The 15,900-nt window shown below is 47.5% G+C and overlaps 1 protein-coding gene across 4 annotated transcripts in view; it reads left to right on the plus strand.

Moving 5' to 3' along the window:
• LOC116944890 (pappalysin-1-like) overlaps positions 1–15,900 on the plus strand; it is a 169,192-nt gene that overhangs the window by 62,679 nt on the left and 90,613 nt on the right. For 3 of the 4 annotated variants that reach the window (XM_076068800.1, XM_076068798.1, XM_076068799.1), the window contains exons 8-10: positions 6,494–6,750; positions 10,945–11,201; positions 13,007–13,135. In XM_076068800.1, the coding sequence (XP_075924915.1) occupies positions 6,494–6,750; positions 10,945–11,201; positions 13,007–13,135 (643 nt within the window). The remainder of the gene's footprint in view (positions 1–6,493; positions 6,751–10,944; positions 11,202–13,006; positions 13,136–15,900) is intronic. The other variant, XM_076068801.1, reaches the window with a different exon arrangement.

Genomic DNA, 15,900 nt, shown 5'->3' on the forward strand with positions numbered 1-15,900 from the left:
TGCACCATGGCGGGCAGGATTGCCAACAGGCTTTATTTTGATGTCATGGAAATAATCTTGTGTGTGCACACACAGAGTGCTCTATTTTGGCATCTAATTCATCAAGCGGGCAAACACTTGCAGAACACGCATCACTCACCTGCTCAATAATGAAGGGTGTTTTTTTTTTTAAACAAGGCAATTTTTGGCCGACAATAAAGACAACCAGGAATCGATAGAGCTGATGTTGCTGTTTGGCTGGCAAAGTGCTGAATTGATCTTGGTGATGAGCTGATGACACTGAACTGCATACGTGTGAATGTGTGCGCTCATCAGTGTGTGCGAATGTGCATGAGAGACGGTAGTGTTGTGGTTAGCGCGCTGCATTACGAACCTGGCAACGCAAGTTCGATTCCTGCTCATGGCCACCACCAGTGGCGATTATCTGAACCGGTCCTGAGTCTCCCCAAGGTTGACTCAGCTTCAAATGAGTACCGGGTGTGGTGTGTAAACATCGTAGCTAGGGAGACAAAGGCGGCCGGGTGTGGTGTTGACCACCCACGCCCTCGTGTGCTTTGGCAGTCTTCATAGGTGCTCGCTAACAGAACTTGCTCCTATAGTCTGTTAAGGCTATACGGGGGGTCTTGGTCTTTGTTATATATGTGTTTGTATGTGTGTGTACGTGTGCATGCATATGTGTGCGTGAAAATGCGCGTTCGCGTGTGCGTATGTTTTTGTATGCGTGTACATATTATTGCATGATTATATGTGAACATGTATATTTGGATGTGTGTGTGGCATGTGAAAGTGTGTATATTGGGAATGGTGGCACAGTGGGTAGTACATTGCGCTGCAAAACTTGGTGACCTGAGTTCAATTCCCAGCCACATCCATCGGTGGCGATTAATTTCTAAACCAGATATTGCCTTTTGCTTGGTCGACTCAGCCTAAAGCGGGTACCTGCAATGGTATGTAAACAATAATCACTGGGGAGACAAAGGCGGGCGGGCGGGTGTGTAGAGTAGTTGGCCACTCACCCACTTCTGGGCTGTGGTGGCATTAACAGGTGCTCGCGAACAGCACTTACCCCAGCAGTCTGTTAAGGGTTATATGGGGGATATTTTCCTTTGTGTATGTGTGTTCGTATGCAAGAATGCATGTGTGCGGATGCGCGTGTGTGTGTGCGTGCGTTGTGTTTGTTTCTTGACTTGCTCAGTGTTGCGTTCGCTTCGTGTTCAGCTGTGATTGCGTCTCAACAGCTGTTTGCATCTCCCGCAAAAGTATGCACAAATGTTGACATTCTTCGTGTTTATTATTTTATTAATGTAGAGAATGAAATAAAATAATAAAAATAAGCTGAATCGAATTACTAACATAGCTTAACCCCATAATTAAATGATAGCATTAAGTATAAATCAGAGAAGACTTTAATTCGTAACAATAAAGATGTGAGGCCTGTGGTGGGTTAATTATGCCAAGATAAACACGGTACTAAATTAAGAAATAAAACACTTTGGAAACAAAATATTGTCTGGGGGAAGCAAAGGAAATGGGATTTTGCCAAGAGAGAGGGAAAGGATTTATCAAGTGATTTTATAAATAGGTTGTAATGTGCCTGTGGCTCTTTGTGTTCGGGGGTGGCAGTGTGGGCCCTTCACCTAGCTGCTCGTGATCAGGATGCACATGTGTCTTTTGGCGCTGGCCCTCGAGATGAATAAGAAAAAAATCAGAGAAAGTGACTATATATTTTTATATACCATATATATTTTATTTATTTTTTTGCCGTGGAACAACATTATGCATTTCGAGTATCTTCACAAGACATCGCATGTGTCTTCTTAACACTCGGCTTAATTTGTTTTGGGTGATCCCCGAGTCTCTAACATATTCCAAAAACCACAAATGTCGACAACCAAAACCGTCCGCTGTTATTTATGTAATATTGTTCTTTCATGTTGTTATATTATATATTTTTCTCTGCAGCACTCTTGCGTGCCAGATCATTGTTGGGTTATGATGACTTCGCTTGATCGGGTTGAAAATAATTGTGAAAAATGTTTTGTGTTATCTTTACTGGAACAGCACACAGCTGGAACAGCACACAGCTGTTCCAGTAAACTTAAACAAAATGAATTCCTTTGCGTGGATCTTTTGGGTTGACAACATTACCCCGTGTAATTATGCAAACATTGCGCAAAAACTTGTTTTAAAAAAATACCAAAGAACAAAATAACTTCGTCATACGCATAATGTATTTTCCTTTCATTTAATAAAATTCATGTATTTTGGGGGATGGCGTGGGCGGGCTCTTAGAGACATGGAGGGACAGTTGGCGGTAACACGCGGTCAACATCCCTCCATCGGGAATAACAAACAAGAAGCAAAGAGTTGGGGTGGGGTCAAATAAAAGTAGCGTGAACCCTGACGAACGGAGCACATCGCAGCAATCGCACTCTCGCTGCTCTCGGCCCATCCATCCATCCACCCACCCACCATCTTGTGGGCAAATATGTCCCACGGCGGAATCCGTGGCCGCTTTCTGATTGTAATGTCTCCACCTGCTGTTTATCACCGGGGCTGTGGACAATCCCTCAGGCGCAATCAGTCAGACTCTGCCCGCAGCGTCAGACCTGCCGGGCCCAACCTGGTATGTTCCATGTGCGTTGCGTTTCCCAAGGCTTATGCAAGCGAATATATAGCATTTGTTTTTGCATCCAGGGGAATAGTTGCCACTGCAGAATCACGTTACATGCATACTTTTCCAGCGCCGCATCAGTCAATTTTAAAATGAATTAACTCAACAGCTGCCCGCCCCCCGAAATAAATCAAACACGGCTGGCGATTGAGAGCAGGAGGTCACAGCTTGGCTTTTCCACAGCCAGAACTTTAACGAAGAAGTAAAAAATAGAGGGGAACTTGACTTCACTTATTTCTGCCCTGGCCTCAGCAAATCTCTCTTAGAGAGGACTGGAAGGGGTGAATGCAAACCTGGCCAAAGATATGTCACGACCTCGAGTTCCTTTCACCATTTACGTACTGCGTTCACTCTTAGATCAGGGCGGTGGCTTAATTCAGGAATATCAAAAGGATACATCTGTACGGATGTTTTGAGGCTCTGCAAAGTTTAATGTGGTTTATTGAGCACCAAATTAGGTGGAGCTGAGGGTGAGAGAGATGATGCTGAGAGGCTGGAGGTGTCCGGCTCCTAATTTCGTTGCTGATAGTTTATTTTGCAGCACCAACGCAAAATCCACCGGCTGACAGCCAGCGCCGTCGATTGGCTACAGAACCTAGACAGTGATTTGTAACTTTTGCTGCTGTTCCAAAATGTTTTCCTTATCTCTGAATCACGCCGTATTAAAAGAAGCCGGTAGTGCTTTGTGGAATTTGCAACATCATCACAATTGCGATATAGCAATGGGGATCCTCACAAAGGGGGGATTGCCACGGTGATGGCCGTGACGTGGAGGTGATGATTGTGTTGGCAGCTTTGATGACAATGATAACGACGGTGGCGATTGACGCTGATTGATGATGATGATGGCAGATGAAACGTGCGGATGTAATTTTTTCGACCTAAATGTTTAACGTGCTGCTCTGGGGTCTGCAAATTCCATCATAAACGATTTATGGGCGACTCACTTTAGAGCTGTGCGGGCAGGGGAGATGACGGGCTGGTACAGGGCTCAGGGGGCACACGGCAAGGGATGGAACACAGAGGGCGGTGGGAAGAACTCTGGAAAAATGAACGAGAGATTTGCCACGTAATTGGATAGGAAAGCATCCGATTTATTTTCCACATCAATCCATCTTCTCTGTTCCTTGCCTTTTATGTTATGCCTCAGCAACTTAAGACCCTACAGTTGGTAAAGCAGTCATGCTGTTCCCAGAGAAATGTGCACAGACGTCATGTGGTGGGTGGGTGGGTCGGCGAATGGGTGGGTGGGTGGTCACTGGGGTGTACTGAAGATTCCATCAGAAAGATGGGGATAAAGTCACGAGCTGCATTTTTTAACATTCTTTTCTGTTGGTGCGAGTGTTACTCCTGCACTGTGCTCACAACCATGGGAGAAGTTCACCTAATTTCTATCGGGCTTCAGTGGCACACGCCAAGGCCGGCAAAATGTTTAAGTTATAGTGTAGGTTTTCGTTGACTATGCAACGGACCATATTTCGTATGATCCATATTTTATTTGGTTCACTGATTGTGTTGATCATTAATTGTTTAAGTAGTTTTTTTTTGCAACACTTTTTTGCTTTTTACTTATTTATAATGTTAGGCTGTGACCTATGCCCCATAACTAAAACCCAGTAATTTTCTGTGCCGTAATTTTCGGGGGCACAAATTTGAAAATGTTGTTTTTTGGCTGGACAGATTTTAGGTTTGTTTTTGTCATTTCCCAGGCCATTCGACCAATTTAAAACGTAAATGAGGAGTCATTTATAAGCTTATCATTTGTAGTATATTCTAACGAGGCCCAAATTACGAGAGATAAAAAAATCACTTTCCACACCTATAATTTGTCCGATTGGTCACAGGATATTGTACATGTTATACCATTTTCAATATCCTGGCAATAGATGCAAGCAAGCTCCATTTCAAAATCAGACTCTGGATAGGTGGTCGGTGTGTGCCATTGGTGTGTGGTGGTCAGGGGAGAATTGCTGAATCTCGACGAGCCTTCCACTATGTTTTATACACTGGTGAATGAGTATCAGGTGAGTGGTGAATGCCTGACGATGGTCAAGGTGATGGCCACGTGAGTTGCCATGTCACGTGACTCTATAATCCGTAAATTAAGACTCTACTACGAAACAAAATCCCGTGTTATCCGAGGCACAATTAACTAAGCACCCGCGTCCATGCATAACCCTAACCGCATAACCACAGAACCTTTTGCACACGAGCCAGCGGGGATAATTGGCGCCCGATCACGTGTGCTCACTCCGATCACGTGTGCTCACTCCGATCACGTGTGCTCACTCTGAGCGCGTGTGCTTACTCCGTGCGCGTGTGCTCACTCCGTGCACGCGTGCTCACTCCGTGCACGTGTGCTCACTCCGTGTGCGCGTGCTCACTCCGTGCGCGTGTGCTCACTCCGTGCACGTGTGCTCACTCCGTGCACATGTGCTCACTCCGTGCACGTGTGCTCACTCCGTGCACATGTGCTCACTCCGTGCACGTGTGCTCACTCCGTGCACATGTGCTCACTCCGTGCACGTGTGCTCACTCCGTGCACGTGTGCGTGCGCAATGAGAGTGGGGAGCGGTGGCGCAGTGGTCAGCACCGATGTGCGACGCACCCGACAGACCCGAGTTCGACTCCCGCTCACGGCCACCAGCACCAGCGACGATGACCTGAACCAGTCCTGGGACTCCCTGAGGTCGGCTCGGCCTCTAATGAGTACCTGGTGTGGTGTGTGAACATCGCCACTGGGGAGACAAAGGTAGTCGGGCGTGGTGCCCACAACTCCGTCGTGCGCCGTTCCGGCCTTCATGCGGTGCTACTCGCTAACGGCACTTGCCAAAGTAGCTTGCCCCGAAAAGTCTGTTAACGCTATGTAAGGTGGGGGGGGGGGTCTTTATTATTGTGTAATGAGAGAATATGCGTGAATGACAAGGAGATGCATGGATGTTCTCGGCAGCACCTGTGATCACTTCTGTGATCGTCACGCAGGGCCCCAACGGCAGGAGAGGGGAAAACAGACTCCCACGATATTTTTTTCCACAGACTCTATCCCTCTCTTTCTAAAACGGTTTAATCCTATTTTTATTTTACCAGGTAAGGTACACTGAGCTATCAGCTCTTTTAAAAGAAGTGACCTAGCCACAAATGAGTGCTCAACGAAGTGGCTTATGTGGAAATGTATTTGTAGCCAAATACTCTAAACGCGTGATGTTGATTCTAAATGTGGAGGGGAAAATCGGAGGACCCGGAGAAAAATCCACGCGACCACGGGAAGAGAGACACGCAAACTCAATGTACAGGCATCAGGGTCGGGGTCGAACTCACAACCTCCTGCATACCAGGCGACTTAGTTAACATCTCGCCATCGTGAAGCCAGTATCTCACTCTCTCTCTCTCCCAGATGGGACTGTAGGTTGTCATGGGTGTCCGAACTCCCGCAAAATGTTGAAATATGACCACGGCTTATTTTCAGCTGGAGCTCTCCAGGGCTGAGTTCCAGAAAACGTTTAATGCAGGGATGATGGGCTGATTCAACTCCCAACCAGGATTTGTACTCACACATTTTTCATTGCGAGCAACTCGCTATATCACTGAACCGACTGACTGGTGCAGCGCATAATGCATAATCCTTAGCTTTGTAAAATAAAATAAAACATAGTTTAACAGTCAATAGTTATATCGCATCATCACCGTGGCTCGGTCTAACATTTGTCGTTCCGAGTTTGTTCAACGTGGATGAGTCGAGCGTGGCCCACCCTCGGGAGTGTTTTTTTTTGTTGTTGTTGTATGTAACCCCCGTCCCAAGCTGGCGCTGACTTCCTGCAGTGTGTGGCTGGGCTACAGGTCCCCCGGATGTGGAGAGGCCGTGTGAGGTCAGCCTGCGCACCTGGAGCCCTGAGTCACGCTACAGCCAGCGTACGCCATCGGGGACATGCCCCCAGCCGTCCGGCTGCGTTCTGGAGCTCTCCTTCAGCTTGCCCACCCTCCCCGAGCTGCTCACCATCTGGGTCACCTACATCTTCCTGCACAACTCCCACCCCATCAAGGACCTGGTCATCCTCACGGCCGACGGGAGGAACAAGGTACGGCCCAGTCCCCGCCTGCACCTCCGTTCAACGCACTGGATGAGACTTTTCAACTCGCGACGACCACGACGAGGACCTCCCCCAGGTTTTCGGGTTGTACCACACGCGTCGTTTGGGCTCTCGTCTCACACTCGTGTTGTTTCGTTGCAAGTACGTACGTTGAACTTCTTCCGCACCGTGCGTAGCCAGCCGTGCCAATATGTTGCCGAACAGCACGCGGGCACAACCCCCGAAAAGGCATCGGAGAACTGGATGGGATCTTTGTATTTCTCCATTCGTGATCGCAGAGATGTCATTTGTTGCGTGCAAGTTACGCACGGGCTGAGCGGCGATAGAAGGCTTGTAATGGGAGTTATTCAATTTCGATCGGTCTTAAGGTGAGCGGGTGGCTTAGAGACCTTACAATTAAAGTCAGGCAGCCACCCTGTTAATTAAAGAGAGTGAAAGTGAGTTGACGTTCTCTGCCCGGTCACCAATGAACTGAAAAATATGACCTTGCATTCAATTTGGTTGCTCAATTAAATTGGCTACGGTACAAGTCTGAGAATGGGGAAGACTATCGGTGTGACTGTCACACAACAAACAATCTCATAGCAGAGCGTGGCAAAGTGCCCAGCACGACATTTTGTTTAGTCAACATAAGGACTAAACTATGTACTTATATTCTTGGGGTCTTTCGGTAAAGTCACGTAGATAGGTTCAAAGAAATTAACAAAAAACTACGACATTTTGATCACAACACAAGCGTTCGTCATCATCCTCCTCCTGATGACGATCACTTGTGTTGTGATCGAAACGTCGTAGTTTTTTGCTTTTTTCTTTGAACCTATCTACGTGACTTTACCGACAGACCCAAAGAATATGAATTCCTGCAGTCACAAAAGCTTTGAGTCAAGATTAAATATGCATAATAGTTTTTTGCCTTTTATTTAATATTTTTATTAATATATGTAACCCTTTTGCTGATTTTTTAAGTATTACATGAACAATACAGGTGACATGTTATCATGTGCAAAAACCATAAACATGAAAAGACCTTGTTTTGCAATTTATGAGTAAAACTCTCCTATCTACACAATATACATAGCCAATCAGTTGTTTTAATTGTCATATTTGAATTCGGCACATCAAAATCCATAATAAACGGCACATTTCATCTCTGAAGCAGATGACGTCTACAAAATTGTAGACCAGTGTGATCTACAGGCAATACGTTAATCAGTTTCTGAATGACAGCCTCTCCATGCCGTGTCAGTCACAAGGGACATTTGATTATACTTCACCATGCTGGTCAGTGCTGGTTGGTGAAGGTGGGGGGGTGTGCACGCAGTACATTGGCGAACGTATTGCTGCTGTGTATGCATGTATGCTGAACTTCTTTTCGCGCCGTACGGAGCCAACTGTGAAAAGAGATGCGGGGTAAGGACATCAAAAATACACAAAAATCAGTTCTAAAGAAATGAGTTTTGTTAACAAATTAATCGAAAATAAAAAAATATAGAGACTAATTGCTTTTTTTTTTAAATATACATGGTCGAATACATAACAGGTCAATTTTAGAATACAATTAAACCCACAAATGTAAAGATGACAATAGGAACCATATTTGGGCTGGAATAGATTGAAGCTGTGTTTGTGTGTGAAAGCCTCTCTGCCAAAAGTAGCTGTCTTGAACAGCTAAAAGCATTTTTTTGCTGCTTCAGCAAATATACGTAATAACAAAACATTATCGGCATAATAGTGTTATTTTAATCTCTAAAAGGAAACAGCAAATCATATCAACGTCTTGCAGCATCTGCCTGTCTGGAAACCCCTGATGTTTGATCTGTGATCATCAGCAGCATGTGCTATTTTTACCGATATTTAACATAAATACACAAGGGTGTGAAGGCTCCTTTTAAACAAGGATGTGTCTTTCCTTCTGCTCGTGGATACTCTGCTCTTCCAGCAACCAATGGTGTTGCCACCTGTCCGTGTTTTCCCAGAATCTCGTGGCCTTATTTTGAAGAACATGTCGAGGGAAATATGTCAGTCTTCCAGGGGACGTAAAAAAAATCATAAATGTTTTTTGGGTCAGTTGCTGTAATACTGTGCCCACTCGAGACGACGCGTTTTTTTTGTGCGACTTTTCACATTTCCTGCATCGTGAGGTTTTCTCCTTCCCCGTGATACGTCCTCGTTTTAAAAAAAAGAAATGTCCGTATCTCCAAGGCGGCAACTCTCGCGAACCGACCGAGTGACGATTGTCAGGCGGGCAGCGTTCCTTCCAGATCACAGTTCACTGTCCACGCTTCCTGACTACTCAACACGCAAATTCGGGAAGCGTTCCTGACTACACAACAACCTCTACCGGGCAGCATTAGACTTGTGGCAGTTCACCCCTCCCAGCGATTTTTACAATTTTTTTTACGAAGTCACAGATTCAGGACCGCGATTCGACGAGTGATTTATTTTGTTTTCGTTGTTGGTAGCGCTGGCGTGAATGTAGTGGCCACCCATGGCAAAAGGCCACAGCCACCGTGGTTGTTCCTGGGTGCACAGACACCCCTTGACCACGTTCAGAGGTGGCTAAGAGAGACCTCCCCTTGCCCCCCACCGCCCCGCCCCTGCCCCCCACCCCCTGCCCTCCCCGCCCCCACCACAACATTTGGGACGAAAGAAATTGCGGTATTTTTCTTTTGAGTCTCGCGTTTTTCTCCCTTCATCATATGCTGATGACAGAACCTTTAAATGCACAGGTGCAGCGTGTACCGTGGGCCCGGGGACTGGAGTCAGCTGCCAGTAATTGCATAGCGATAGTAAAATTACGGTTGAGTATAACTGCTCTTGTACGTAACGAAGTGGATGTGGGTGCGGGGTGAACTTCAAAGACCTTCCTTTGGCTATAATAATATTTTCATTTTATATCGCGTAATTGATGCTAATAGCATCCCATAACGCTGTACATTAAAATTATATATAAGGACGAAATACCACACACAGCCACGACCAAAGCAAATGAAAACCCTACTACCAAGCACAATGAAAAAATGAATGAACAAATACAGAAATGGCACCAAAACAAAGAGGCACAAATGACAAAGATCGTTGTCACAACACAGAACTGAGTCCATTCGGTCACATCCCAGATCACAATCTCGACTTCTCAACCAAGCCAGGAAACCTCGATTTGTAACTGACCGCCTCGTTCTCTCTTACAAAATAAACATGGTGTGCCGTTTCTACACACCATCTTGAGATGTGGCCACATCCAGATGCTGTGCAAATCCGAGTTGTATTTTAATCCGAGTTGTATTTTAGTCGTGTTTTAATTCCTTCTTAGAGATGCCCTCCTCCTCAGGCAGATATGTGCAATATGCATTCAAGTGATAATCTCCTGGGGTAATGTCGTGTAGATACGCATCACCAACTGACCATGTCTTGCGTAATTTAGACACAGTGGTGAAACTTGTGTCTCACAGCGAAAAAGGGCATGGGTTCACTTCCAAATGCGGGCACCTTCCTGCGTGGAGTTTGTACATTCTCTCTCCCTGTTCAGCGTGGGTTTCCTCTGGATTATCCCGCTATCATTCCACAGCTAAACAAACGCACAATGTAATTGGCATTGGTCAATCGTCCCAATGCTGAAAGCCGCCGGCAAATGACTCATTCGTGGGGCTGCACGTGGTGACATCGGCCGCTACCACGAAAAACCTGTCAGGACCCTCCTCAACACAGAGTCTTGGGACTCTGTGGGGCTTTCGTGGGCAAACAAGCACAGCAATAATAATACTAATACAAACACTCTGAGGTGTGTCATTTATATACTACTCGGCAAGTACTCGTGTGAACTATACCACAAGTTAAAATTGCACTTAACGGCATGGCAGATGCGGATACCTGATGCACAAATGGAAACTTAAAAAAAATCTGGAGTAATGTGCGACTGTGGCCATCCGGAACAGACCATACAACGCGGAGACGTCGTGGCGATACTCTCCGCTGCTCCCGACGCGGTTGTCTGGCTTGACCACCTGCATGTGAAATTGTAGTTGTTGCTCTGCAGTCTACATCCGCCGCGCGGAAGATTACACGTAACTCTGAGATTCCGCCTCCCTTCCGCAACTCTATCCTGACACCCTTGTGCAAGACCCATCAACGTCTGACCGCCCCCCCCACCCCCGCACCGTCTGTCCGCTTGTGCCCCGCCAGTCGCTGGGACCCCAGACGGTGTTCTGCGACGTCCCGCTGACGGTGCGCCTGGACTGGCTGCTGGCGCCGGTGGAATCGGTGCGCATCCACACGATCGACGAAAAGCTGGAGGTGGACGCAGCGTTGCTGCGCTCGGCCCCCAGCGACGGTCGCTGCTCGCGCTGCCGGCCGCTCTCCTACAAGCTGTCCCGCTCGCCGCCGTTCCACCCGCGCGGGCAGGTGGTCGTTGACGGGCCGTCGCGCAGCTTTGTGGACAGGTGCGAGCGGGGAGCGGGGAGCGGGGCGGGGGGGTGTGGTACTTTTGTGCGTGTTCGCTGTGCGCGTGTTGCCCACCAACACCATCGTGTGCCTTGCCGGCCTTAATAGATGGTCGCTAACAGCACTCGCATTATAAACCCACGAAATGCCATGGTTTTGGCTGGGGCAAGTACTGGTCGGTTCGGAAAGGCCGTGTGCCCGTGTCCTGAAGCATTTGCAAGTGAAAGTGAGTCTGCATTCTCAGCCCCGGTCATCAATGAATCGGAAAAAAAAATCTGACCTCACTTTTCAAGTTGGTTAAATTTGGGCTGTGAGAATTCAAGCAATAATATTGGTTTGACTGTTACACAACAGACAACATTCTCATAGCAGAGTCCACACAAAGGCTGTTCCAATCTCCTAAAGTTTTTTAGGCGTTCCGTTTCAAGAACCGATTCTTCTCATCTCTACCGGTTCATTCGCATTGATTTTGTCAACTCGTCAGGCCTCACTTGCGTATATTTGCGTACAAAGAGTGCATCGCGGCTTGAGTTTGCAAACTGTCATCTGCACTGCGCATGTGTGCATCTCCAACATTCTTTGCCTCCCTCCCGAATCGCGGGATCGTGCCCACGAAACATTTGAACGCTCACCGCAGGTATCGTCGGCATCAAAGTCCGTGGCGTGCAAACAAAAAAAAGCATTTCGCCCGTGATGCGTGCTCCTCGGGTGCGATCTCATTTTTCATCGCGAACTCCGCGGAGGGCTCGTTTCGAACGAGCCCTCCGAGCTCTTTGGAGGCCTCCCCAATAAAGCACCTTGGCTGCGTTTCTAGCCGTCCGAGAGTAGCAAAAAAGCACATGCTGAATCCTTTTTTTGTTTTTACCGAAATGCTTTTTTTTATTTTTTTTTGGCCGGGGCAGTTACGGGCCTCGTCCGTTTCGCTCCCGTTGGCCGCCGCGCGCCCTTTTGCCCCCCGCCGCGATCGGAGGTGGCTGACGTTTTACGCGACAGGGTGGGGGCCTGGCAGGGGTGGTGGTGAAACGTTGCCATCTGCTATTGGCGATACAATGGAGGGAGCAGTTTGCCTCCGTGAGGCCAGGGATGTCACGGAAGGCGCGGGGTGCTTGCCGCCGCCACTGTTTGGGGCGTAGAGCAATTCTACGAGGATGAAAGGGACAGGGGTGATTGATGGCTTGTGGGAAGAAGGGATGGCTACTGTGTCCCATAGCTTAAAATGCCGCATCTGCAGCCGAACGCACCCTGCATGCCTACGTGATAAAAGATGGTCGAGGAATCATGTTAAGCCTATGCCTTTGCGATGGTATGCAATGTAGCTATAGGAGGCTTAGCTCTCCATACAGAGACGCACACACACACACACTAAAGAGTGCACATCAAAGCACGCACAGAGGCCCCCTTCTATTCACGAGCCAGCGATTACGCAAACAGCCAGCGTTTAGAGCGGCAATGCACAGGAGTCGATGTATTTTTCGTTCAGCGTTGGATTTCTCCGTTCAAATTGCTCGTGGGCAACGCACTCACCCGGTGGGCACCTGGCCGGAGTGAATCGCGCAGCTTCATTGGAAAATTGAGCCTCTGCAAGTTGCTGCGGGCAAAACATTTCGCCAAATTAACGGATCGAACGGTTCGCTCACGTGCGGCGCCCGATCTCGGCATCGCTCGCGGCTCTCTCCCCAGGTCGGATTTTTAAAGCCCGCTCGAGAGTTCCGTCGTGACTGATGACCTGGAAACCTCCTCCCCCCCCCCCCCCCGCTCTTGGCTGTCCGCCCCCCTCTGTGCCCTCGCCGACCCCTCCGCCCAGGTCCGTGGAGCCGGGAGCGACGTACGTGTACCAGGTGGCCGTCTCGACGACGTACGGCGACTCGCAGCCCTCGCCGCCGCTTGTCTACACGCACGGGAGCCCCTACTGCGGGGACGCTGCGACGCACGAGTGAGTGAGGATCGTGTTTTCGATTCTCTCACAGGTGAGAGTGGATCGTGTTCCGATTCTCTCACAGGTGAGAGTGGATCGTGTTCCGATTCTCTCACAGGTGAGAGTGGCTCATGTTCCGATTCTCTCACAGGTGAGAGTGGATCGTGTTCCGATTCTCTCACAGGTGAGAGTGGCTCGTGTTCCGATTTTCTCCCAGGTGAGAGTGGATCGTGTTCCGATTCTCTCACAGGTGAGAGTGGCTCATGTTCCGATTCTCTCCCAGGTGAGAGTGGATCGTGTTCCGCTGGCACAGCGGTGCTCAGCAGCGATTCCGTTGGCGCGAACATCAAAAAAACTGAACGCTTTCGCCAATAGCACTACCCAAAAATTCATTTTTTTTATTTTAAATAAACGTATTAGGTGATGTTTTAGGCAATTGACATTCTTCTTGATCTCTCTGCTTTGAAGAAGGAACATTGCCTCCCCATCCAAACATATGTCTCTTATTATACGTTTTATGTTTTACTTCTTCAGGGCAGTCTTATTGGCGAATGTGACAGGCAATAGATGTAGCCATTGGCTGAACGGAACAGCCCCCCCCCCCTCCTCCTCCTCCATGAGACAGCTTTCCATGACGACCAATTAACACGAATCGACTGAAAACACCTTCATATATGGAGAACCGCAGAGCAACTGTTGGTGCCGGCTCACTGCCCGGCAGCCTTCCAGCTTGTCTGCGACTTCTCGGCGATTGTGAGATTCAATTTTGCGTGAAAGACGCTATTTTATTAAATGGATAATTAGATGATCACATTCGAACTATCGGGTGCGTGCAGTGAGCAACGGCTTAATGTGCGCATGGATAGATAAGGATTCGCACCGCCGCTTGTGGGTTTTTGCCGTTGCGCGATATATATATAATATAGAGGCGCTTCTGAGCTCGCTGAGTGAAAGAAACTTTACGGAGATCGCGCTGGGCGGGTGGGTAGAGCTAGAAAAGTGGCAGCCATCGGGCAGAAAGCGAAAGCTCTGTGGGGGTCGCAAGGAGCCCAAGTTTGAGAATCGCCGCGCTTAGAGAACCATCGTTCCGGCAGGGTTCTCTCACCTGGGGACATTGCCGGCACCACCGGCACGTTTCATCGTTGGGCACGGATTTAATGTCATTTAAATCTCGTATTAACAAAAATAATATTTTGCGGACTAATGTGTACTGTGAGATTACTTCCTGCTCCCAGGGTCCATTCAAATGCAAAAAAAACTTTATAGTGGCTGGATTCTTTAAAAGAGAGCAATCGCAATTATTGCTTTTTAGTAATGATCTGGCGAAGGTGGCCTCAGTCCCAGAGTGATCGGCAGATTTTATTTCTCATCTTTTAGTTGCTGCGTGTTTTTACATCTAAGGTTGAACGCATTAACGCACTGTCTGTTCGTACGTCCGTCTTCTCTGTCTGCAACATGGTGTAATGATAACTCTTGTAAAGATGATCCAATATAAATTGAATTCTAGTGTGAAGTTGTGCTGCTATTAAGGACTTACCTAAAGGAAAACCGGCCAAATTAATCAAAGGATTGCCTAAAACGTACAGAAAACAAACCAGTGCTAATTGGACTATTAGTAAATATACAAATACATGTTTGCCTATCGGCCTTTGTACTGCTCAAGGAAACTTCCAAGGACAAACACATGTCGGAAAGCGTTACGGAAGCCATGCATGTGGGTATTTTTTCTTCCTTGTTAATAAAAAAAAGGGAAACCATTGGGATGGGTGGGAAATTCCCATGTGAGAACTGAGTCTTGGTCTGGAGCATAATCCCTTGAGAGTGAAATCTTTTCCTGGAGCTGTGATTCATGACAGAGACCTGCTAATTGAGCCGTCAGGAACTTACTAATTGGGCGCAGTCTTCGAGGTTGGGTTTAGGGGTTGGAAGGGCTTTAAGAGGATGGTGAGAGTGGGTATGGGGATTGTGAGCTGGTGGGGGGCTAGGAAATGCGGAGTTGCGGGGGGGGGGATAAAGTCTGGCCAATTAGTGCGAGCATTGTGCATATGTGTATGTGTGCGTGTGCCTGTACGCTTATGCATGTGTCTCGATTTTATTTTAGTGTAAGCCTATTTCAAGCCAGCCTGCTAATTACAGGCACATGATACCCTTGCTGGAACAGATATACACGCACACACAAAATCTGTTATCAGAAAGGTAAAAAAAACATATCCAAATACCAAAGCATCCACGTATCAGCTATCTTTTATCAAACGCTCCTTTGGCCGCCCACCGTTCACTGCCATTTAACAAAGCGGAGGAAGCAGTAGTAAGAAAACATTAACGAGTGAAGACATTAAAAAGCTATTAGAGGTAAAAGCTATTTCACAAAAGAGGCATTTCTGGCCAGACTGAATTAGTGGAGGCATGTGGGGCAGAATGGCCAAGAACTCGCAGACTAGGTAATCGATTCAAGCACGTAGGCAAAGAGGTTTGTAGAGAAAAACCAAATAAAAGATGGATAGAGGGCACAACTGTGAGGGAACCTATCCATGGCGGGCTCAAACACTAACTCGAAACAGACCGGCTTTGGAGGAGGGAATTAACTCATAAAAAAAAAACCACGCCAATAGCTGTAAATTTTACCCACGATTCCCCGTTACAGTTCTTGGCGGCACAACAGCTTTATGAGCATTACGGGTCATTATTTTTTTTTACTTCAAGGGAATGGGGGGAGGGGGAGATATGTTTTTGTGAATGTTTTATTTTCGTCGTTTTCATTCAAGCTTACGTTTCGATATCCT

This window comes from Petromyzon marinus, chromosome 22, assembly GCF_048934315.1.
Source record: "Petromyzon marinus isolate PM22_M1 ecotype Great Lakes invasive population chromosome 22, UKy_Petmar_22M1.pri1.0, whole genome shotgun sequence".
Classification (NCBI taxonomy): domain Eukaryota; kingdom Metazoa; phylum Chordata; class Hyperoartia; order Petromyzontiformes; family Petromyzontidae; genus Petromyzon; species Petromyzon marinus.